This window comes from Melozone crissalis, unplaced genomic scaffold, assembly GCF_028551555.1.
Source record: "Melozone crissalis strain CALT ecotype California unplaced genomic scaffold, PUWL_Pcris_2 ptg000057l_1, whole genome shotgun sequence".
In the NCBI taxonomy this organism is placed as follows: Eukaryota; Metazoa; Chordata; class Aves; order Passeriformes; family Passerellidae; genus Melozone; species Melozone crissalis.
The window spans coordinates 8727675-8746911 of record NW_026535835.1 but is presented as its reverse complement, the minus strand read 5'-3'; the positions used below and the strand labels follow the sequence as shown (position 1 = coordinate 8746911).

The window sequence follows — 19237 nt, the reverse complement described above, 5'->3', positions numbered from 1 at the left end:
TATTTGAAGTGGATTTCTAGTTAGCTGAAATGTGGTGTCTTGTGTTGGGGGATGAAAGAGCTTCGTGCTTAGCTCAGGGATTCAAAAGTTCAGGGGAAAGGAGCCAACTGCAGTGACCCTTTTTGTGAAAGCGTGGTTAATTTTTTCTTTACGTCGCTTTTCTTTGTGATATGCTATGGACTGCTGAAGAAAGAGAGCCCTTTTGTGATTCATGTGCAGGGTAATTTGTTTGAAATACACTGTTTGATGTTGGTCACTGAAATACCTAAACTTGTTGCTGAGATGTGGGGAAGAGCAGGGTTTTGGGATCTTCTTTCTAGGAGTTACAATGTGTGCTTTTTAACGTGTGGAGAGGATGTTGCAAGTGTTTGCTTCCACATGTGCTGCTTCTCTCTAGCTTCTTAATCGTTGCAGCCATCAATTAAAAGCAGCTCTCCAGACTGAAATGACATGCACAGAATCAGAATATATTCATTTTGCTACATTGTGCTGCTGCTGTTTTGTTTTGAATACACTTTGTCTCCTACAACCACTCAGGGCAGACATGTTTTCCATTGTGATCTAAAAGGATCTACAAAACTCCCTCAAAACTTGTGATAGAAGTAGGGACAGACCCTAAAGCTCCTTTCCAATTCCTCCCTGCAGTCCCTTTCCACAGCCCTTGTGCTCCTCTGGCTGCACCTCTGAGTTGTTTCATTTCTCAGTTGTAGCATGAATGAGAGATGCTCACAGGGAAGGGAAGCTGCCTCTGCTTCAGCTGCTGTTAAATGCATGAAAGCAACTGAAAAAAAATTGTCTGTAGTAGAGAACAACATTTCTTATAAATAAGGAATTTATGCTCTTTCAAAGCTCTCTGCAAAAGTTCTGGTGAAATGTTTTATTCCTCTATATGGCCTTTTGCTTACAAAATGATTTAAATGAAGGCTTTCTTGGCTGATTAAAAATACTGTTTGGAGTTCTGGTGTGTGTATGACTTATATTGAAGATTTTAACAATTGTTGGAGCTGGAAGGGGTCTGTTCCTCGTGCAGGTGCAGCACAGAACAATCTCCAGAACAGACCTGTAACCAGACAGTGGTTTCATAATGCAAGCAAACGTTTCCTGGATGCCAGGCTTGAGCTCTTCAAGTCATTTATGTTCTTTAGTCAAATCTGAATCAGTGTTTCAGTGTTGGGCTATTAACTGAACATGGTACCTTCCCTCCCTCCTGCAACTGGTCCAGATAAAAATTCTGACCTATGCAGCACTGCTGCCTGTAAATATTTACTTTGTGATACTTCTAAATCATGCAAATAGCCAGGACAGTGCTGAATGTATCTTCCATTTCAGAGTCTCTCTCCTTCAGTGATTCTCCCTCTAGGAATGAATTTCTGTGAGGTTCCTTTCCCTCCCATGTTCCTTCAGTGACTTCCCTTTCCCTTCCATGCTCCTTCTCTGAGGTTCCTTTCCCTTCCATGCTCCTTCAGTTCTCTCCCAGCCCCTGTTGAATCCAGCCTGGGCCTGCTGGGGCTCTGCTCAGTGAGCTGTGTGAGACAGAGGGCTCAGCCTTACCTTGGAGCTGTGTTTCATCCCAGTATCCTAAGAGATATTCCCATGTTCTTGCCCAGCTCTACATCTAAACCACTCATAGTGTTGCCCCTCCCAGACTGTCTTACCAAACCTTCTTTTTTCTTCAGGCTCAAGAAAGATGTTGGTCTATGTGGTTTTGAAGTCAGCAACTTTACCTCCTTAGGATTGCAAAGGTTATTGCAAAATTTAAGGTACAAAGATGCATCAGGCCTCTCTGAAAAATCCTGTTGTTCATAACTTTCAGCAGTAAAATATAGAAATGAATGTTTCATGCAGATGGATTACCTGGACAAACTGTTGGGCAGGATTTAAAAATTCTGTACATGTTGAGTGACTATTCTTGGGTAAAACTGAAAATGAAAATACAGTCACAAAGGTGTTGGGGGAAAGGACACCTATAAATGAGAAGGGAAGATGTTCAGTGTAAAATGTGCTTCACTTGCTGTGTGCTGCAGGGAAAGGACATTTGGGTGATTCTCCTTTGTGCCCTCACCATGTCAGAGAGCTCTGGTCCTGTGGGAGCTGCACAAGCCCAGAGCATTCCCTGGCTCTGGGGCACAGAGCTCCCCTGAAGCTCTGCTGGGCACAGCCCGGGGCTGCCTGCAGGAGCAAATGCTCTCCTGGAGGGATTAAAATGCGTTCACGTTTCAGGGAGCACAGCTAACAAATGTGAATATAAATCAGCTGCAAACCCGACTGATTCCTGCCCTGTTTGTCAGTGGTACAGAGTTAACACACAAGTTCATGACAAGTTCAAGTGCTGCTCAGCAGATGAGGCAGGTATATGATTTCAGATCTGCTGCTTTTCACCTCATTAACAGTATTTTGGGGCAAAATGATGAATTAGTGTAAGTCAAAAAATTGTGTATACCCATAGAGTTTTGTCTCATCAGGTTCCTATTTTTCAATTCTTGTTCTGTTTTAATTCTGTCTGAAATGCTGGATTTACAGAGAAGGGGTGTTTGCAAAGTGGGAATTGAATCCTATATAATCATTGTAACTTCATGGTTTGACTGTCTTGGAATGTTGTATCCAGAACCTGGAATAATAAATGTCACTTGTTCCATTTTAGCCTTTATTTGTGTAGGTGCTGATGTTTCTCTATGGCCTCAAAGATCAGACTTAAGCATATCTGGAACCTTGAAGTTCTGGGTTGGTTTTGGGTTTTGTTACTAAAAAACCTGAGGATTATTTATTGATACCACTCCTAGTTCAAGATCTCTTTCATTCCCTGCCTTTTTCTGTGGCTTGGAGGCAGTTGTACCAGTCCCAGGTGGAGTTCTATCTTTATATATTGTTGCATTTGCTGTGAAAGAGAGTATCTTAAATGTAATCCTAAATGTAGTAGCAAAAAACTTTGTTTCCAGAAGGCCCTGGTGCATTTCCTGTGGAGTATCAGAATTGACCAAGTCATTGTTCTTAGATACAGTTTAAAAAATGTTATTTTAGCCTTTCTGTACTTTTTAGTTAAAATCTAGACTTGATTTTATCTGAACCCAGTCAGCTGAGGGGAATTATGAGGCTGATACTTGGTTTGCCCTGAGCCTTTCTTTAGAAGTGTTTTTTCTTACAATCCATCATAGTTTGTGGATTTAGTCAGTATGGACTAGTCAGGTTATATTTCTTTTTCCAAACCAAAGCTGCTTTTAAAAGCTGTCACTGCAGATCCACTTTGGATAATCAGTGAACTACAAGAAGATCCTGGAAACTTGAAACTGTGACCACAGAATTTCTTGGCTGTTAGGTGATGTCAGAAGGAATTTTACCTGCAGGTGGATTAACATTGAAGGAATAAATTCATGTGTAGGAGCTGTTCTTGAGCTGTCTACACTTTCAGTCCAAAAAAGGAGAAGAAAAATGGTTGTTCTGAGAGAATATTTAAACACAGTGTGTGATGCACATGAAGTTTGAGGTATGGCTGTTTCTGTCATTGGTGAAATGTGAGGAAAGAGGTGAAATGGAGCAAACCTCAGTGGGTTGTTGGGCACTTGTGAGTGAGGATGAGTTGCTGAGGAAGGCTTTTTGCAGTTCTTGTCTCTGTGGTTTGTGTAGCACCTCTTGAGTCTCTTGCCTGCAGCACTGGAGGATGCCTGGGCTGGTTTCTGTTTCACATTGCAGTTTTCAGGGTGAAGTTTGAATGCTCCAGTTGGTGTTTCAGAACCAGTGGAATTACCCTGGCAGGGATAGGGCCCTTCAGAAGGGGTGAAGGAGATGCCTGGGGTTTGGGAGCTGCTGGAGCCACCTCAGAAAAAAGCTGTTTCCTCCTGGGAAGGTGAGTCCTTCCCTGAGCAGTGCTTGGGCTCTGTGGGGTTTGCTTTGCACATTCAGGCCTGGAGATTTGGCTTCTTTGGCTCATGAAATTTTTCATGGTGTGCATAAACTGTGTGCCATTTACCATATTGGGGCAACCAGAGGAATCTGGTGTTCCTTGGAAAATGATTTTAGGAAAGAAGCTATCTTTGTTTCTATGACATACTTTTAAACAAGAAAACCCTGTAATGTTTGTACCCTTCTCAGTTTTAAGTCATCGCTCTGTGGTATTTTTAGTCAAGGAAATGTCTACATCCTTAATTTCCATTTCTGAAGGGAGGACTTCCTCCTACCTCTTTTGGCTGGTTTTGGTGTTCTTGTGACCCTCCTTGGCAGAAGGGATCTGGATAAGCTCCATGGCAGGGTGTGAGAGCTGTTCCTCCATGAGGATCCAGGAGGAACTTTCCTCCCTCAGGGGCTCTCTGGATCCCAGGGTGTTGTGTGGTAACTGCTGAGTGGATGCTGGAGATCTGGGCTCTTACTGGAAGTGGATGTGCTCAGCATCCCTCTATTTTTATTTTATTTTTTGGTAGGCAAGTGAGTAATTGATCAGAAACTTCCAAAGGTGTTGATGTGATCTCAGTTTTTCTTGTTATTTCCCCTCTATAATGCAGGAACTTGTGTATGGCCTGGGACCTGAAATCATGTATTAGCAACTTTTCTTTGAGATCATAAATTACAGGAAGGATTAAGATAGAATTTCCAGGAGAGGAGTATCTTGTCAGCTGAATTTGATCAACCCCATTTTGGTAAGCAGAAATTCTATTTGTATTTGTAGCAGGAGATAAAGAAAAAACCTGTTATTTAAGATGAAGTATAACAATGTGATCCTGAAATCTGGCAAGAGTTTGGATGTAAATCACATGTGTAAGGATGCAACCAATTTTCACCTTTGTAATGGCAACAAAAATTGCTTTGAATGACTCTTAAATACTTATTTAATATTTAGTATTCTAAAAACCATTACTTAAGTACTTTAAGCAGCTGGTTACCTGTGAATGGAGAATCTTTTCCTATTAAAATGTGGAGTATAAAAACTTATTTTAATTATTGGCTCCCATCTCCCTTGATGGAGATGGAAAAGTCTCCTAGTGCAGAGTCAGTGTGACATCTTGAATTGACAGCTGTAATGCTCCTTAACTTGTGTAATTGGCTAAATTAAAGTTTACCATGTGTCATGGAGAATATGTCAGGCACTGCAGAGCTTTGGATGTTCAGAAATCAGATTATATTGTACCTTAATGGAAATTTCAGAGTGTGAAAAGAGTTGAATTCAGATTTTTGGGCTTTTCTTAGCATCTACTTTTCAAATACTCCTGTTGGTTGATTTATATGATGTTAATAATTAATGGGGAGAATGTTGTTCAGTGCTGGTAGTAAAACAGCCCTACAGATGTAACTTTTGTACTGTATTTCTAGCAGGGATAGAAATAATGATTTTTCCATCAATAACTTTGTGAGTGCAACTGAATGAGATTAAAGTTCTTGGGAATTTATGGTGTATTGGGGAATTTATGGTTCTGTCTGTCACAGAAGAAGAAAAGGCACTTGCACATGTGGAATTGTCTTGGAAAATTCAGCAGTGAGTTGTTCTCAACTTGGAGAAAATACATTCATTGTTTCTGTTCATTCCAATAGCATATGTCCTTGTGCTTTGACTACAAGCTTTTGAGAATTCTGCAGCATAAAATTGAGTGAAAAAGAAGTGAAAGAAAGATTAGAAAAAGTGTGGAAGAGGCCCTGAGCTTTGGGGTTACGCCTGTGTTCTGCAGAAATGGGAAGCACAGGACTCTGGGGCATATTTAAATGACCATTACTCAAGTTGTCTTTAATTTTAGTTTTGACCTTTGAACATTTTTTTTTGCTTGTAGCACAAAACGAATTTTTCATCTTTTAAAGGGTATGCCCAGCAGATTTTTATACTTTGCAGTTCATCTCATCTGTAAGCTTGGCCATTGTAGCTGGAGTACAGGCCCTTCAGTTTTAAAGCACAGAATTATCTTAAATCTGCTCAGGCATCAACCTTCTGGTGAGTTCTTGAATGAAAACCTTCCACCTTTCAGGATTGTCCTATGTGTTGATCTTGGAGCTCACTTCCCATCCCACCCCACTTTGCAGAATTTTGTAGTCAGGCTTCAGGGTTGACACAGATCAGTTTGAACCTTAACTTCTTTACTTTGTCACTAAATTTCACCATCTGAATAAATGTCATTTGGCTTTGCTGATGAGTGGACCCTGAGGGGTGACTGAAGGACTCGTGAGTGCTCTGGCAGTGTTTGGTGATTTTTTTTAGGGAAGATTTTCTAGATTGTTAAGGCAGTGTGAGCTTGCAGCCCTACTGGAAATGTTTGGGGGATGATACTCAGCCTTGTACTGTGACCAGCAATTCAAAGAAATAACTTTTATGTGGAATTGGACCCATTGAGCTATTTTTAGCAATCTGTCTTGAATGGGCACATTAGTGTTTTCTGGTGTGTGGCATATCCCCAGGATGCAGAGTTGATATTTTTGTTTGGGTGTCTGAACAGGTTAATGATTACCTGTAAAATAAAATATTAATGAGAAGATTTGTTTTGCAAAGCTAGCAATACACTGAAGGGTTTTGCTTATGTGACTCTTAACTTGTAATTTAGATTTTTTATGCCATTTGAAGCATTGAATCTTGAAGGGTCTGTAATTCCTGAAGTCTGCTCAGTGTGACTCAATAGGCTGGTCCATAAATACAGCCTGGTTTTGGCTTTTTCCATGAGGTAGTTTCATTACCTTTTGATGAAGTGAAATCACAGAAATAATTATTCACAATATTGTTGTCATGCCTTGGATAAGGCCTAACTGCTAAAACACTCCCTTCACCCTTCATTCTCCAGCCAGAGTAAACTTTGAATAAATATCCCTGAATTCATTTTGTGATTCACTGTGCATCCCCTGTGCAAGGCAGAGCCTCCCTTGCTGTGCCAAGGGTTAGTTACATCAGAGCTCAATTTACTAAAGCTGCTGATTTAAAACCAAAATCCCCCAACTCGGGTTAGACTGGAATCTCATTCTTTGCACTCTTTATATCACACTTAGTTTGCTCAAAACCAAGATGAGGAAAATTCCCGAAAGGATGTGAAATTTAATTAGCAAATGTTGGTTAAGCACTTCAAGATGGCACAAAAATGACTCTAAATGCAGAAATGTCAGCTTGTTTTGGATAGCTGAAGGAAAGCTGAGTTTCCCCATGAGACTGGTCCTTTGTCCCTGAAGGTAAGAGTTGGAGACAGGATATTCCAGCAAGGGGAGCAGGTGCCTGCCCTGGGACAGCTGCTCTCAGGTCTGTGTGGCCACACAGTGAAGGCTTTGGGGAACTGCCCTGCTAAAAATAGTCCCAGTTTTTAACCTGCTGTGTTTTTCCAAGTGAGAACTGCTTCGCTCAGGCAGCGCCTTCAAAGTGCTGCAAGAATCCAGTCTTACTTCTGATTCAGGCTTTGACTATTTCCTGGGGAGTCTTTGATAGATTTTTTAACCTTTCTGTGACTCATTTTCCCACATGTCTGCTGAAGATAGTTTGTACTTCTGCTTCTGAAGCATTTTGAGTTCTGGAGATCAGGCTGAAATTACGCCGTGATTGTTGCCATTAAAATATTCAGTTCCAAATTATTTCCAACTTACTCTAAATTCCCTGCATATGGTGAATGGAAGTGTGAACAGCAGCTTTTAAGGGAATTCTGAATAGGATCTGTTCAGTAGTTTGAGCTGGCCAAAGACAGAAATATCATCATACCTTTAGAAATAAACATTGTTAAATCATTTCCTTGCCCAAGAAGCTCAAATTAACACAAGGCCAAGCATCTCTTCACTGTTCCTGAGTCCATTGCTCTTGTCATTGCTTTTTCTCCCCTGGGTATCTTCCCTTAGCTGCTTCTTTTTTGATTCTTTGCTCCTATGTGTGCTGTAATTTTTATTTTTTTGAATATTATCCATCTGATGCTACTGGGTTTCCTGTTTTGCTGTAGAGTCTGGGAGTGTCAGTGAAATGGGACATTATAGCACAATTTCTGGCTTCTGAACTGCAAAATAAGAAATATTTCTTTCTGCCCCTTCTAATTGTCAATATTTGACGAGACAGACAGACGGACAGACGAGACAGAATTTGCCAGCCTGGTTGGCAGCTGTGTGAAAGTATTCATGACCCAACTTTATCTTTGTGAGACATGAGGCAGAATTCCAGAGTCTGTAACAGCTCTTTTAAACCTTTATATATTTAACCTCTGAAATTTGCAGAATAATATGAAAAGGTACAAAAATACTTGTCTGAAAAATAGAATCTTGCTGTCATTGAGCAGGGTTGGAAGCTGGTTTCTGGTGTTGTAATTTATCAGGGGTGCTGAAAATGAAGATGAGCAGCCTCTGTTGTGGCAGGGGAGAGGAAAGAGCAGTGCAAGGATCAGAGAGGCAGAGAGAGTTAATAAATAGTGAGGAACTTTCCAGGAGGATTCTGGTTGGCTTTGGGTAGAGCAAGAGGAGGTTTGTCATGACTCATGAAAGGATACAGCAGGGAGGAAAGCCCCGATGGGGTTGTTTACAGTCTGCACACACAGTTACAGTTTTATGCAAAAGGATGGCTGTATTTAAACATAATCTGGATGTATGGAAATTGGAGAGGTTACAGCAGGAAGCTGGCACTGCCCTCCCTGCCCAGGAACTGGATTGATGAAGAATAATCTGTGTCTGCTGCAAATGTGTGAGCAGATGCTGAAGGGAGAGAGGCAGATGCTTTTGGCTGACAGGTCAGAGGTTGCCTGCAGAGAAATAGGAGTTGAAGTCAAGCACCTCCATCTCCAGCTGCAGCCAGGGAGAAATGAGCAGAATATCAGTGGTAATTCTACTGGCAAAATTGGGGAAAATTCCCTCCCCTCCCAGCAGAGAGGATAAACAAGCTCATGCTGTAGGAGCCTGGGAGATGAGGGGTCAGATCAGGAGAGTGTGCAGGCATGTGGATGTGTCTGGCAGGAAAAGGAGGCTTAGAGGGAGGGAATGTTGTACTTCAGTGTCATTTTACGTGGTTGTACTCCAGGGTTGATTTTATCTTGAAAGAAATGAGATCCCATGCAGGATCCCCATCCTTCAGCTCCCTCCCCACCTTGTAATTGCCAATATGTGACCACATGTTTTCCTCTGCTGTTACCCCCTTATCTCTGCTGCTGCTTTGCCAGTTCCCTCAGGGAGGAGGAGGAATGGTCCCCCACCTCTGATAACTGCATGTTTTCTTTTTCTCCTCTCTGTGGTTCTCACCTCTCATATTTACCATGATTGTAATCTCTAATGCTCCTTGATGCCTTCCTCTGCTGGCAGCTTTCATTTATTCCCCTTTTAAAAAATTCCACCATGAACATGATGACACTTGCAGTTTTCAACAAGAAAGTCATCAGAATCAATGTTGTCCTATTTATTATGTAAAACTTGTAGTTATCAGGGGGTTTAGGTTGATATTTTTGGATGGATGCAGGATGCTCATTCTTGTACTCCATGCCCTCTCTCTCATCTTTCCATGTCCAGTGCAGAATCTGGAGAGATGCTCAGGCCCTCTCACTGCAGTTGCTTGTGAAAGATTTCAAGATGACCCCAACCTAACTCTGTGTCCACTGAAGTTGCTGTGGATGGAGAAATGGCTTTTACAGCATCATAGAAAGTGAGCATGGCTTGAACTTTCAGCACCTGGGTTAATGATCAACTTGGGGGTTGACTGAATATTGTGGGAATAAGGAGCAGATGTGACTGGATAGAGAGAAACTGGGAAGGACCTTGAATCCTGCAGTGGTTGACCTATATTTGTGTGTGAGCTTTTTCCTGATCCCCTCTGCATCCCCAGATTGTTCAGCTCTCTGCACATGAAACTGCTGAGGGAGCACAGGTTGGGGCTTCAGCAACTCATCAAACTGAGATTTGTATTTCCATAACCTTAAAGTGTTTGAGCATCTTTACACCATGGAGCCAGTTCATTATTGATGAATGAATAATGCCCCAGCCTGTGACTGGAGGAGTTATCCCATCAGCAAACATTGGATGGAGCTGGCAGCTCTGTGCCAGAGCTTTCATTCCTGTGAAAGTCCATGCAAGAAAGGCAAACCAGAGGTTTTATTTTGGCTCTGGTTTAGGGGTGCTGTGGGGTGCTCGGGGACAGCTCTCTGCTCTCACATGTGCAGCTGAACCTGCTGCCTTTGTGACTCTGTGCCTTGATTAAATGGAAATCAAATGACTCAGAGCCATTAGAGCATCACATAGCAGGTAAAGCTGTGCTCCAATGAATGCAGTGTGAATGATGAGGTATAATAAATGTTAATGGTGCAGCATTCTGTTACAGCTTGTCACTTGGCTATGAATTATAGGTACTATAATAGATGTATAGCTACTATAAATAGGTGTATAGCCACCATAGTGTACTATAAAGCACACTACTAGTGATGTAGTATTGCTTTGAAAGAGTAACTGTTGTCTTTTTCTTTGATTTTTCATAGCTGAAAATCAGGTTTAAGAGGTAAATGTAAATTTGTCTCATTATTTTGGTAGTCCAACATGTAAAGCTTTGATTGATGGAGAGTTAAGGAGGAAAAATCCCCTGACCAGAACAGAAATGATAAAATATTACAGATATACTTTAAGATCTGTTTGTATAGCTTGCTCTTTGCTGAGCTGGTTTTGCCTATTGGCTGATAATGGAGAATGCAGTTTATAGGTGATGTCTGTGAAATGCTGTGGATTAATGTGCTGTGAAATGCAGCCATTGAGGCAGAGATCAACAGTTTATTTGAAGGTCTGATGTATCTGCTGGCTCTGGGCAACAGGTTGAGAATGTGCTCCACATCTGATAGAATTCTGGATTTAATACACAGGCTCCTGGAATTGCATCTTTTGAACTATCAGAGAAAAATATTTTCTGTTTAAAATATATTTATGTCCCACTTTTTTGCTTAGAGCCATAATTTACCCACTCAAAACACTGATGGGGAAGCAGGACTGAATCAGTTTATTTGGATTTTCAGCAGCTGGAGCTATAGCCAGACTCAGGCATGGTCAGACTTTGCTAGGGAACTTGTCTGGATTGCTGCAGTATTTAAAATCTTTCCCCAATCAGTGTTTGCTCTCCATCTGCAGCTGGAGAATGCAGCAGAGGCAGAGTAGCCATTGATTGTCAACTAAGCAGGATTGTTTTCAGGCTTTGTAGTAATATTCAGTTTTTGGCATCCTGTAGGAGCCAAACTATGCTGGCATTTGAAGCAGAGCTGGTTCTCTGCTTTGTGAGTGCCTTTTTTCCTGACTGCTTGAGTTAAGCTGCTGTTGGATGGTTGGTGATGGCATTCAGGGCCTGACTAAAGCACTGGGATTTAGTGGACTGAAGGTGACACTGAGTGCAGCCCTAAGACCACCTGGATCTGAAAGTCACCAACACTTCATGGAACCCAAAAACTTTGCAGAAGAAACAAAAGTGAACTTCATGTTGTACTAAGGAAATTTACTGTAAATGCAGAATCCAGCTATAGACTTATAAGCTCTTTAAAATTTATTTAAAGTGACCTACTTTTCTTATCAAATTCGAAGTCAACTGCTAAAAGGATGTATTCCGACAATATAATCCTCAAATCTTTGTGTAGACAATGCTGACACGTCTCATTTTGAGCCCATTTAAGACCCGTTAACATGTTTCAGACTGGAGTAACCTATTAAATAAATACATCAGGAAAAAGCTTTTACTGGTAATGGTTGTTTTGCTTAGGTGACTATGGCTGTAATGTATTGTGAGTACATCTGGTACTTCAGTGCTTATCAGCGATCTTTTTCCCTTTAGGCGGTTTCCTAGAAACATGATTGCTTGCTGGTCTTGATCTCGCAGCTTTGTGGAGACTCCTTCCCTGATAATGTCAAGTTCAGGCTACCCTCCGAACCAAGGAGCTTTCAGCACGGAGCAGAGCCGGTACCCGCCCCACTCTGTGCAGTACACCTTCCCCAGCAGCCGCCACCAGCAGGTAAGGACACCGAGCTGGGCTGCAGCCAGCCTGCTCTCCAAGGGCTTGCCCTGCCTAAAAGGGATTCATTCTGCTTTTTAAACCGAGATAACACAACTCCTTCACATCTGAAAACACATCCATGGGCCCTGTTGGGAGAGCTGCTCTGTTAAACACTGGTGGGGTGGCTTCTGCTGTTTTACTCTGCTCTCCTTGCCCTTTATTAATAGAAACATCCTGGTTTTATCATTGCTTTCTCATGGTTAACCCTTGAATAAATTCATCAAGAGTTGTGTTCCTAAACTTCTGTTGCAGTATTGGACAATATAGAGAATCTCTGTAAGTTGTGCGGTACTTGTCAAAATTCTGTGCAAGGTGGAGAATGTGTAAAAATTTGTGTTACGCTGATTTTTTTTTCTGAAGCAGCTGTACCAGTGCTACCAGCTGAGTTCTGCTGGCCAGAATGGGAGTAAAGGATTTCTAAGGATATCCTACTTGCTCATTTCTGCCAAGCTTTTATTCTGCCATCCTGTGCTCTGTGCTGTGCAGGACCAGCTGTTGGCTTTACAACAGTTCAGGTTTCCCTCATTTTCATGACATTCTCCTCCTGCTGCAGATACTTTGGATGATACTTTCTTCCCCTTCCATGTTATCAAAAAGAAATTCAAAAACTGAAGCTTTTTGGTTTGCTCTGTGTTTATTTTTAGATAATTTATGAAAACTGCATCTCATGGGTAATGATCTATTACATGTCTTGTAGAGCTTCTCTTCAGTCAGTGCCAGCTGCATATAATTCTTAAAAGCAAGTAGTTGATCACACAAAAATACAAATAAATAATCTTGTTCTTCACTTTGCTTGTAAATTGTAGCAATTGGAAGATGCATCTTGTGTGATTCTTAGTCCTGATTAATAATGTCTGATATAAAATTGTCTTGAGGTGGTAACAAAAGAAGTTGCCTTGAGGTTGCTCTCATTTTACCACTTTGCAGTTGGATGTGCAAGACTGATTTTAAAGGATGTTTTTGAAAGGCTATTCATCTGCTTGCTGCTGACTCATCCGTGTTTTGTTAGAAGTTGCTAATAAATGAGGTGGAATTCCCAGTATAAATATTTAGTCTCTTTAAAGTTTATTTAAACCTCAGAACTGCCATTCGCAAACATTTTTTGAGCCGGAATAAGACTTTCTCAATCTGGAGTCACTCTGTATTCAATATCTTTGGAAATGACCATGGTCAGTGGATGCCTTTGTTCCTGCTAACACCAGAGGTGTTCCCCTCAGGAATTTGCCGTTCCCGACTATCGCTCCTCTCACCTGGAGGTCAGCCAGGCCACGCAGCTCCTGCAGCAGCAGCAGCAGCAGCAGCAGCTCCGGCGCCGGCCCTCGCTGCTCTCTGAGTTCCACCCGGGCTCTGACAGGTGAGGAGGCTGATCTGGAGGGGTGGGAGCTCCAGTCTCATCCCTGCAGCTGCTCTGGGGTTACCTGAGGGCACAGAGTGGGCAGCAGCAGGGAATCAGATGCTGGAGTTTACTTTCACTTTGCCAATATCTTCCTTCCCAGTGAAACGGGTCAGTGCATGGGGGATGCTGAGGGATGATCAATGTGCATCATCATTGCTGTACTGCTGTGCTACTTCATACTTCATTGTCTGAAGGTTTTCAATGTCAAGCATTCATTTGAGGAGCACTGAATATTCTCTGACCATCAAATTCAGAGATTAAAATCCCACTGCAGATCAGAATAATATTAACTGGATTGTTGTAAATTAGCAGGAACATGCTTCTCTTTAGGGAAGAGATTAAAATATGTTTTATGCCCTCAATTCTTTAGTGTGTTAGGCTGCTGTTGTACAGTCATAAGTAAGTGTTAGGGCCTGTAACAGCCTCTTCTTTTCTTGCACTTACTGCTTGTACAAACCTTCTTTTGCCTTGGACTCTTAGTGAGTATATCTGCTAGGAGCAACTTTATATGCAGGATTACTGCTGGAGGTTTATTTTGGCTGTAACTGACCGATCTGCTTCTGAACAAATACCCATGATGAATGTTATGTAAATACTGGTCTGGCTTAAAATCTCATTAGGATATTCCCAGAAATAACTTGATGATAGTGAAATCTGGGGCTCCCATATTGCCTTCATCTCGTGTCAGCAAAATGTCAGTAAGGCTCTGTTTTAGTGCTGAGAATCACAGCAGCTTTTAGAGTTCTCAAAATTGGGTTTATAGCAGTAGTAAATCACACCCCCCCCAGACTGTAAATTTGTAAAAGCTTATTTGGTAGTTCTGGCAAACTGCAGGAAACTGCTGCTGTCATCTCTTCAGTGGCACTTCATAGGAAGACGTTGAAGCATATGAGAGTCTTTTATGGGCATCCTGTGCACTGCTCTGGGAGCACCAAGTGATAACTGTTGGGCATTTTTCTGAGAAGGAGGAGTCTTCAAATGACTCATGGATTGAATCAATGACTGCTTCTGTCACAGAGCAGCATTTTAGTAGAGATCAAGTTCCAAACAGACTCATGGCTCATCTCAAGTGTTCTGTATATTTAAAAATTATTTGGCTGCAAAAATTCAATAATGGAGCTGTTGTGGTGATCTTCAGTGAAATATAGTACTGTGTTTTTCTCATGGATTTTTGGTGGGTTTATACTTTGAATCAGATCTTTGATTTGAACAATATCCTTGTAGCAGAGCTGAGTTTCTTTAAGGTTGTTTAATTATAGGAGTGCCTTCAATTTGAGATTCAAGTTCACTTCCTATTTTCCAATGAATTTTAACTGTTGTATTTTTGAAGTCATATTTAAAAACATTTATCTGCTTTACTGTTTAGAGGGAGCTTCACCAAATGACATCTCCTTTAAAATTAAAAAGCATTGAAGATTCTTCTCATATCAAAAATGTATATTTTAACAGTTAATCTCTCCTGTTTAGGCCTCAGGAAAGGAGAACTGGATATGAACAGCAGTTCCATCCAGGTCCATCTCAGACTGATCATGATTCTCTGGAGTCCAAGCGACCACGTCTTGAGCAAGTGTCTGATTCCCATTTCCAGCGTGTCAGTGCAGCCACTGTCTTGCCTTTAGTGCATCCTCTGCAGGAAGGGTTGAGGTCTGCAGATATTAAGAAGGTAAAGCCATTTGCTGTCACAGTGCTGAAGGTCTAACTTTCTGTGTTGCTAATCAGACTTCTTCTGTTAGGTAATTTTTTTGTTTGTTTAGGTTTTTTCTTTAATCCCAAAAATTTACACATTATCAGAAGCTGTGATCATGAGTCAGTGTTACTCTTACACAATCTGACTCAAACACAGTAAATAGACTGGAATTCTGAGTTGCCACTACTCTCTTAAGTCACTCAAACCTCAGTTGTAAAATGATTGTAGCATAGTGCATGAAATATTTCTGCTTTTCAGCTGAAAGCTGCTGGCAAATCCATGCAAGTCCATTTTTTCCTGTAATTAACATTGGGACTGAATAGTCAAAGTACTTCCTTCCACCCCCTTTTCCCTTCTAAGCATTTGAAATGAATCTGCTTATTTACATAACACTAATTATACTTGTGACTGTCTCATTTGACTGGCTAAATCTAGGACAATTTAGTTTGGGGTGGATATTTTCTATTTTAGATATTGAATATTAGAGCTAAATTCAAGAAAACTTCACATTTATAACCATGACTAACTCCAGATGGGCTTTATCAGGCTGGTCATTATTATCTTCAAGAATATCCTCCTCAGTATAGGTGCAGAGTATTGAGGAGTGGCTCTCAAGTAACCCTCCTTTAAAAATCAAAGTTACTACTAAAATTTATGGAGATATATTTTAAAAGGAAGGTGTTTGGGTCTTATTTTGCTTTCAAGGTAAATATTGCAGTATGGTGTTTTAAAAAAATACCCTAACTTTGAAATTACAGTATCATAAAAGATTTAGAGCATTATGAAAACTTTAATTGATCTCTCAACAGAGATATAGATAATTGGAAATTGTTGTTAATTCCTGAGTGTTTGGTTACTGGGCACTCATTTCCAAGTTCTGACTGATTTCCTTTATCTCCCCCCCATCTCCTGTCCCCATGGAAGGACCCAGCTTTTGGAGGAAAGCATGAGGGACCATCTTCTCCAATTTCTGGTCAGCCTTGTGGGGAGGACCAAAATGCTTCGCCTTCCAAGCTGTCAAAGGAAGAATTGATCCAGAGCATGGACCGCGTAGATCGCGAAATCGCCAAAGTGGAGCAGCAGATCCTGAAACTGAAGAAAAAGCAAGTAAGCACAGCAGGCACTGCTCTTGTTTTCTGCCAGTGAGAGGTGTGGAAAAACCTCATTTGGTGATGGGGAATTTTTTGGTTACATGAATCAGATGAAGAAGTTGAAAAGGAAGGGTTATATGTGTGATTTTGTTTTAAATAAGTTGGATGTCACACAGTTCTAAACATTTTTGAAAGCAGGAGAAAGCCACGTAGGAAGAGCAGCAGTAGATGGGTTTATATTTGAAACTGCTGTGAAACAAGGGCACTGTGACTGTAATTTCAGCTTCAGAGCTGCCTGCTGGCTGAGATGAGGATCATCTTTCTTCTTTTGCAGTCTGTGCAAGGGGAGAATCCCTTGCATGCATCTCCAAAACCAGAGCTTGTACAAAAGCCCCTGGATCATCTGCTTCCCTAAGGGCAAGAGATCCTCACATCTGGAGCTAAGGCCAGCCTTGGGGGAAAGTGCAGTAGGAGTGGTGCAAACAAACACAGAGAGCAGAGAAATAGAAAAGGAAATATCACTTTGTTTTTGCATGGCCCTGGCCATGCTTTGCATCAGAGATCTGCACTTCAGCCACTGGAAGCAAAGGAAGTGTTTGCTGGCAGAAGTTGTTGCTTTCCCAGGAGCTGTTGTGGCCAAGTAAACCCACCCTTCAATCGAGGCATCTGTTAGTCATTGACAAAAACAAAGTCCTTGTTTCCTTTTCCTTTTCTGACTTTCAAAGATCCAGATAGAAAAAGTGCCAGCTTTACTCTTCTTGTTGGAACTCTGGAGGAAATGAGAGTTACTTTGTAGGATTTGTTAACTTGTAGGTCCAGGATAACAAACAGACAATTTATGGTCTGGAAGTGTTTAATTATGTCTGAATTTTAATGAGCTGTAAAGTGACCTCCAGCAGAAAATAAAAAAGGATGTCACTGAGTACCTGTTTGTGTGGTAATAATTCTTATCTCTCTGTGCACTTTTCCACAAAATCAGCAAGTGCTGTGCCACTCATCTCTGAAGGGTCATTTGTGCACATTTGTCTGTGATTTGACTTAAAAAAACTACAAAGTTGATGTTGAAATAACTGAGCCCAAGTCTTGGGGCATTCTGCTAAAATTTTAGGGAATTCTTGCCCAGCAATGTAGCACATTCTAGCCAGGACTGTAAAGCAGGATGGATCCCTGGTGTCAGAAGTTCTTTGCTGTGTATTTGGCAGGCACAGGTGAAGGATATTTTAAAAATTAAGATGTCACTGAACCAGATTTATTTGATGTAAAAGTAAATCACAGCAGTAGATTTAGTAGGAAAGGTAGTAGTTAGCTAAGAAAGGAGTACAGGGTGGGTTTTTTGCTTTTGGTTTTATTCTTTGCTTGCTTGGTATTGTAACAGTCCTGGAACTTTAATGCATGTGGAGTGGTTTATTTTTGCTGTGAAGTACCTTTAGAATGATGTTCTCTGTGGTGTGTTAGAAGGACTTTTGTACCTTTTGAAGGCATAAGACAGCAGTTATGGTGACACTTGAACATCTACAGTGCAGGAAGGCAGCTCTGTGGTTTATTTCCACTGTGAGAAGGCGGCTCTGATGTAACTGTTCTCCAAAGTTGATACTTTTGTTTACAGTTAAATAATGATAAATTACAAAGTGACAGTGGCTTTAACTGTCAAGCTGAAACAAGTCTGATTCAAGGCAGGTGAGTCTTGTAAACAGGTAATTTTGAGTTACCAATAGTACAAAAAATAGTCTTATTATTGTCCCTGAGGGCATTTAAACCATTTCATTCATTCCTTGTCAGTGCAAAACCAAACAAGATGCAGTGCTGACTGATCAGCTGCGTATTTTATCTCTGGTGACTAATTACTGGTGGGGGGAACATGGATGGCTGATTTTCTTTCTTTGGTCTCTTAGCAACAGCTTGAAGAGGAAGCTGCGAAGCCCCCAGAGCCGGAGCGGCCGCTGTCCCCTCCGCCCGTGGAGCAGAAGCACCGCAGCATCGTCCAGATCATTTACGATGAGAACCGGGTGAGTCCCTGCCCCTCAGCCAGGCCCTCCCTCTGCCCCTGAGCTCACATTCATTAGGTGTTCATGTACTTCCATGGAGCAAATCTATCTGTTTTACTGATTTACCCACCCCTCTTTTGCTATTTGTTAGCTTCTTTAAATGAAAGACATTTTAATGACATTTTTATTCTCGAGCACGGGAATCTTCCTTTGATCTTCCTTGGGTCTCATCCTTGTGCTGAGATGCATGAATTATCTATCCTCTTATATATCCACACATATATATTCTCTTAAGTGTGTGATATGAAAAATGCCTCAGAAATTCATCTTGAATTCCTCACATGAGCTGACAAACTTGGCTGAAGACTCTACTTTTAAAAGAGCTGAAGAGAAAAAACTGCATATGTTGTAGGATTTTGTGCCTTCTTTATAAACTCTGACTTCTGGCATTTCATATCTGTTCATTTATCCAAATCCTAAGTAGTAATATGTGGGTGAATTAGGAGCTTGTGTTGTTTAAGTGGTGAGAAAAGTTCAGGAGCTCAGTAATATTGCCAACAGTAACAGCAAAAATGCTTCCTGCCTTTTTTTCTCATGGTAGTTTGAGATTAGGGAGTCAGATATCTGGGGGTTTTGAAAGTATTGTGATCTTCTGTGAGAGTGCTATATGTTTGTTTAATTTCCCAATTTTGTTCTGTAGTTTAGAGGAACAGCTAACTTCTATTACAATAGATTGGGGGGTTTTTTTAGGAATTAAAAACCCCCTGCAAAACAATGCTAGATTTTGTACAGTACAACTGTGTCCCAAGCATTCAAGCATGAAAGGAGGGGTCAGAATTATTTTGTGGTTTTCACTTGGTTTGAATAAGGGACCTTTGACACACTTTGTGTGTTTATGTACTCATGGATTCACACTCCCTGATTTGGCAATTGGAACATTTTAGTCTCTTAATTCCATTTTTCAAAACTAATTATACTTTATTTTACTGGACACCTTTCTTCCTTTTTATAATTATTTTCTGTATTATGAAATGCATGATTTTTTTGAACTGCAGAGGTCAGTTTCTGCTTTTATGCTCTATCAGCTTCCAGCCTGGGAGATCAGAGTCACTACTAAACAATTCAGGTACAGGTTTCTTTATTTGCTGAGGCAA

General features: G+C 41.0%; 1 protein-coding gene across 4 annotated transcripts in view; it reads left to right on the top strand.

Moving 5' to 3' along the window:
• NCOR1 (nuclear receptor corepressor 1) overlaps positions 1-19237 on the top strand; it is a 54076-nt gene that overhangs the window by 1310 nt on the left and 33529 nt on the right. For 3 of the 4 annotated variants that reach the window (XM_054286983.1, XM_054286980.1, XM_054286982.1), the window contains exons 2-6: positions 11705-11882; positions 13142-13278; positions 14788-14983; positions 15932-16114; positions 17991-18104. In XM_054286983.1, coding sequence (XP_054142958.1) covers positions 11775-11882; positions 13142-13278; positions 14788-14983; positions 15932-16114; positions 17991-18104 — 738 coding nt within the window. In that variant the 5' untranslated portion in view covers positions 11705-11774. Of the gene's footprint in view, positions 1-9417; positions 9551-11704; positions 11883-13141; positions 13279-14787; positions 14984-15931; positions 16115-17990; positions 18105-19237 lie in introns of those variants that run through there. The other variant, XM_054286981.1, reaches the window with a different exon arrangement.